Genomic DNA, 5,948 nt, shown 5'->3' on the forward strand with positions numbered 1-5,948 from the left:
TGAAATGTTAATATCTCAGGCGCTATTATGTTAATTTAGTGCTCAAAGCATTCGCTGCCAAGCGTTCATTGTAGCAAGCATACTTTTAACGTGAGTTCTGTCAAACCAACGCCAACGCCAAAGCCAATGCGAAAGTTTTATGTGGGCCGGCCTTTATTCTGATAACTTTGACTGTAAGTCGGCACGGGTTGCCGTGGTTCGAATTGCATAAAATTTAATTCGGATAGTTTTTAAGACAAAACCAAGAAAATTAGGGGTTCGGTTTCAATTCTATAACCGAATAATTTCCGGAGAATCCTCAGTTTTCGCACTACGTATAGTGCATATTTCTCTAGACAAAAACACCTCATAGGCTAACCAAGATACCTTTCGGCACTAAACATATGTATATTCGTTAAACCTTAGCTTTTTTCACTAAATTGAGAAATTTTTGTTTCTGCCTTAGATCAAAACAGATTTCATCCTGCGTATGGTGGATCATTATAAGAATAGACTCAGCGTTTACGGCTATGAGATGTTGCCCCGTTTTACTTCCCCCAAGCCTTTTCACAATCGTGTCGATAGTTTAATGCTTCTGATCAGTCGACAATGCTTCAATCTGCACACACTGGTAAGTGCCGTAGTAATAGTCATCGTACAGTTACACTATCAGCTGCTTGCCAAAAAATGCCCACAGCTGAGATCACCGGTTTTTGGCTTTGCTCTAATTTCTTCATTTCTGTTACAATTTCTGCCATTTCTGTTACAATTTCTGCCATTTCTGTTTCAATTTATTCAAAATACACTAACACACTGAACCAAAAACACCAATACACTAACCAAAAACACACCTACAGCCTGCCAGCCAGAGTTACGTTAGTTATGGAACTGTACGATGGTAATAGTACCCCGATAAATTGAATTTTATTTTTACAAATATTTGCTTTTCAGTTTATACGCGAGAAAGTGTCCACCTCCACAGTGTTGCTGATCGCGCGAACCGCCAAGAATTTGCGTCGTCTGTATGTGCGTCGCTTTGCCGTCATCATACGCTGCGATTGGCCACGGCATCCAGAATGGACCGATGAGTTCTATATTTGGCTGCGGCACATGTCGCGTTCCTATGAAGTGGTGGAACGCGAAGTGTCACAGATACTCGGCTACAAGTGGAACTTTCTCAGCGATCACGACTACAAGCAGCTGCAAGTGGATGTGCGAATAGAGTACTAGACGTGAAAAGTGTGATATTATTTATTTATGTGTGTACATTTATGAATGACTAAGTAATTCTTAAAAGCATACGTATAGTTGTTAATTGTTTTCTATTTATTTATTAATACAATAAAAATAGTGTACAAGTCTTACAAAAAAAACCCCCGTGATGAAAAATACGTAAATTTAGTAGGGGATTTTTCTTTTATAAGGAACAGTATCACTTAATGGAGAAATTGCATTGCGGCACATTACTTAGTATATGTATATATTTGTTGTTTTTTTACTAGGATATAATGATTTTGCAGACATTTGCTTACTTGAAGAACTTTAAGTTAAAATGATGTGGAAAATATTACAAAGCGAAAATTCTAATCAAGTTTTAGTTACACGTGAACGTAATCACTTAACAGTAAAAAGCCAAGATACAGCCACTAAACGACCAAATCATAATTTTTTCGAGAAGCGTAGGGAATTCCCTAAGTGTGAGAAATATTTAGAAAAAAGTCAATAAAGCATAGCAAAGTTAACAGTATGTCATAAGTACGCATTTTAGTTCCTAATATTTGCATTTTTTTCGTAAAGTAACTCAGACCACTAAAACTGGGCCCAGGGTTTGAGACTTAGGATATTTTGTTGCCAGCATTTTAAGTTAAGTTTTTTTCGATAAAAAATAATTCTGAAGTTTGATGAATATTTTGTGATTTTTATTCATTCCTTCGATCAAGAATAATCCTTATTTTGGATTTTGCGTTCTCATCACCATTTTAAACCTTAATGAAAAAAATATATTATATATTATTAAATATATATTTCCGCTGTAAAATATTGCATAAACGCGAAAGATTTCATATAATTTGCACGAATTTTAGCACGAAATTATAATATTTAATTAAGCTCTACATAGATGGCAAATCATCATTATCATTTCATATTTTTTTTGATTTTACACCTTAAAAATGTAAGCGAGTTCAAGGTGGTATAATTCAAGGCGCATTTACACAAGGTGATGTTACTGGCGAATTTAGATTTTCGTCGCGGTACTTCCTAATGTCAAAATGATGTGTTTGTTGTAAACCAGGCGAATTCATATTACAACAAGCACATCATTTTGACATTAAGAAGTATCGCGGCCAAAATCTAAATTCGCCAGTAACACCACCTTGTATAAATTCGCCTTGGGTATAATTAGACAAGCTGATTTCTTCAATGCATTACCGGAACAGCCAATTTCAAGGCGAATTGAGCTGATTGCCAAAAACAATGTGTTTGTTGTACATTTTTTGTCTTTTGATTATCATCGGTTTTGAGGTGATGTTATCACCTTGTGTGAATTCGCCTTGTATATTGTTTCTGCTTTGCGAGTTTGGCTGCCAAATCAGTAAAATAAACAAGAAATATTTAAGCGAAAAAAAAACCGACTTCAATTCTCATAAAAAAACTTAAGATTATCGTTAGTTTCTTCATGATCCAATGATCGGACTTAAACCAAATTAGTATGGGACCACCTGTGAGGTGACACATTTCCTTTAAGAAACAATTATAGAAACCGGTTAACGTGGTCCAAAGTTATGCGGTAACGTACATAAAAAAAAATATTCCGACGAATTGATAACCTTCTCCTTTTTGTGAAGTCGGTTAAAAACAAAATACATATAAACTTTGACGTATACCACCAAAAGAAAAAAATATACATATCGTCCGCTCTAAAAGGACTCAATATATCGAGCTAGAGCTGTAAAACTATCGATGGTACTATCGAACGGTTCTATTTTTTGCACTAACGAATGGTCGTTGCCGCTATCGATAGCCTTTGTTTATATTATATGTACTACTTAGTATGTATTTTTTTATTTTTGTAAATGGGAATTTGGCAACATTGATTTGCTTACGCATCACTATTTTTTACCTATTACCGGGTCTTACACGGCTCAAGTATTGAATTCAATTCTACTTGCTAGTGGAAGAGAGGGGTTGAGAAGAAAAGGAAATAGTACATGTGCGTCTGTACCGTCAACTGGTTTCAAGTTTCTTGCTTTGCTTTTGACATCTTCGTTGTTTCCTATTTAAAGCACCAAAAACTTGGAATTCAACAAAATTTAAGCGTGTAAAAGCAAATAGAAAACACAAAAGAGTATGAATCAGAATCATGTGAATAGGGTGTAATTAAATTAGAAAAAACTAGTTTGAATATCTTTATGGAACCATACTATGGTGTTAGGGATTCTCCGTCGATGGACGAATCTATTGATATAAGCCAGGTTTAGTCAATTTTTGGAGATTCTTGTATTTCCTTTTGATACTTTGAATAGATAAAAAAAACATGTAAAATCCGGGGTACGGTTCGGATATTTGTACAATGATTTGGGTTCTTGTAGAACACGCTTGAAATATGGACTTTTCCGTGAATTTTGGAGTGAGTTCTATGCAAAAATACTGTGGCATTGCCGGAGTTGGACTAATGAACATTTTTTGTAATACATACAGTTTTTTCTATGATTGGAAATTTTAGGTTTTTGTTTTATCGGTTTAAAATATTTTACAAATCGAAGAGAAAGGAAAAATTTACTGAAAATCACTATATAACAGTTAGCTAATTCTTCATGAACTAAAGAAAACTAAAAAGTTTATATAAATAGCTTCGTCAATGCATTTGAAAAAAGTTTATATGTTGAATTTTTGGACTCTTTTTATCAATGACCATGACCATCGATAGCTTTCCAGCTCTACGATAACAGTTTTAGCTACAGTTTTAACAAAAGTTTTCTCAAAACTTGCTGTAATTGAATGCTTAAAAAGCAGCTTCTTAGCCTCATTAAAATAAGGTGCATTTTTCCATTATGCAACTGCAGCTGCAACCACTAAGTCCAGCGCAGCTCGTCTTGCAGGATCTTTTTTGATACTCTTTCCAGCGTTGCCAGGTTGACGTTTTTAACGTCATTTGGACGTTTTTTGTATGCTGTTGACGTTCGGACGCTTTTTTTGCGTTTTTTAACTTCCCAGTAATTTTTCTCTGTTACTAAATCTTGTAAGTAGAACTGATTTTGAATTATTTTCTTAATAAATCTTTACAAGCTTTGTTTTTTGCAGCAGCTTCTTCAAAAGATATTTATCCTTTGGACGCAAATGACTTAAATGCGATGCAAACCAAGCGTGCGCGCATTTTTTTTTTTTTTTTCTTGGACAAGGATCCCGCGTTCAAAGGCTGGTTTTGTAAACACTTGAGGTTACGAGGCTTATTGCATTGTTTGCAATTGCACATTAAAAACCAAATCAGGAAGAGCTCTTCTATTGCAACACGCACGCTCGCAAAAGCACCAAAAAAGCTATAGCAGCAGAAAAAAGTAGGCGGCTTTTTTAAGACTTCATTGAAAATGCAACGAACGCAAAATAGGCTGAAATATAGCTATGTTCCTTCTTAGCAGAACAGAATTTAGCATTTTCAACAACCGACCACCTAACCAAATGTCTGCAAGAGAAAAAAAAATATTCAAAATCAACGCGATTCTTTAGCAATTTAAGACTTGGACATTATTACCCTGGAAAGTAATGGGCTATCAAACTGCATACTCAAAAAAATTCTTAAAAATCTGAATAAAAAGTTGAAAATCTAGCTCAAACTTTGCAGATTTTTTATAATTTTTGCACAAAGTTTGAAATGTGGATTTATATAAGGAGCCAGGCTTTTATGGAAAAATAATAAACATTAAATAAACAAAAGAAAAACAGCCACAATCGATCAAAATATTGATTACTTATTCAGGTGATCAGAAGTGTACATATGTATACAGTTTTTTTTTTATATTAACGATCTCAAACCAGTTTACAATGAATTTTAAATGTGATCTGTCGAAATCATATAGACGTTATTGTATTCGTATGTCCTTTGTTTGTAATAATTATTGTTTGTTGTACTATAAAAGATTGGATATCTTATTGTACTAATTATAATCACTGAAATGAATAAATGAAATCAAATGTGGAAGATAAAAGTATGCACCTTGCTCTATTTTCAATTGCATCCTAAGCAACAAAAGGAATTTTTTTTTACCTCGATACAGACAAACTTTGAATGATTTTGAAAATAAAAGAAGTACCTTTTAACAAACGGACTGCTTTATTTAAAATCTTAATAACAGCACTGTTCAGATTAAAAAAAAATTATCCGCAGCGGTAAATAACCGTTTTGCAACAACTCGACATAAACTTGCCTATTGTCTTATTTTTTGCACTGGTACCGGAGAAACTTCAAATGAATTTGAAATTGCCTTCTTAACACCATCTGATACAGCTACATATGTATTTGGATGTAGCCTTCGAAATTAGTTCACTTTGTCGTTCGAATTTCAAATTGCTTATAAGATTTTGATTTTACCACTTTTCTTTATCATAATTTTTCCAGTTCAGACTTTTTTTTATAAAATTGCAATGTTCGCTTTACATCTCTGGATTAAAAGATTTCCTTTAGCAATTTTTTTCACTTTTAAGTTTAAAACACATGATATGTGGAGAAATATATCAATTGATTTTGAAATTCGCCAACAATCTTCTTAATATGTATTATGATTTTTGCACTGAACTTTTTCTGGTGAATGATTTATTTCTAACTTTTTCTCATTCCTTAAAAATACGTAAAAGAATAGCAAATAGCGGCGGCTAATGTCGTTGCCTTTATTGTTATTGTTTGAGAGTTTAACTGGCTTTAATGCTGCATTTACAAAAGCCACTTGTGGGCAATCTATTACATGCACCAATCA

General features: G+C 33.6%; 1 protein-coding gene across 1 annotated transcript; it reads left to right on the top strand.

Annotated features, from left to right (window-relative positions):
• The first annotated feature begins 446 nt into the window (after window positions 1-446).
• Window positions 447-1,231, top strand: LOC118744902. The gene is made up of 2 exons (XM_036478325.1): window positions 447-610; window positions 931-1,231. The coding sequence occupies exons 1-2, from the start codon at window positions 470-472 to the stop codon at window positions 1,207-1,209; spliced, it is 420 nt and encodes a 139-aa protein (XP_036334218.1). The 5' UTR covers window positions 447-469; the 3' UTR covers window positions 1,210-1,231.
• Window positions 1,232-5,948: the final 4,717 nt, after the last annotated feature.

This window comes from Rhagoletis pomonella, unplaced genomic scaffold (assembly GCF_013731165.1).
Source record: "Rhagoletis pomonella isolate Grant_MI unplaced genomic scaffold, Rhpom_1.0 Rhpom_scaffold_00008, whole genome shotgun sequence".
NCBI classification, from domain to species: domain Eukaryota; kingdom Metazoa; phylum Arthropoda; class Insecta; order Diptera; family Tephritidae; genus Rhagoletis; species Rhagoletis pomonella.

Bases quoted from the DNA above. Each gene is read 5' to 3' on its own strand.
- LOC118744902 (XM_036478325.1), top strand. From the start codon at position 470: ATGGTGGATCATTATAAGAATAGACTCAGCGTTTACGGCTATGAGATG. The intron at 611-930 runs GTAAGTGCCGTA...TTTGCTTTTCAG, and splicing joins GCTTCAATCTGCACACACTG to TTTATACGCGAGAAAGTGTC.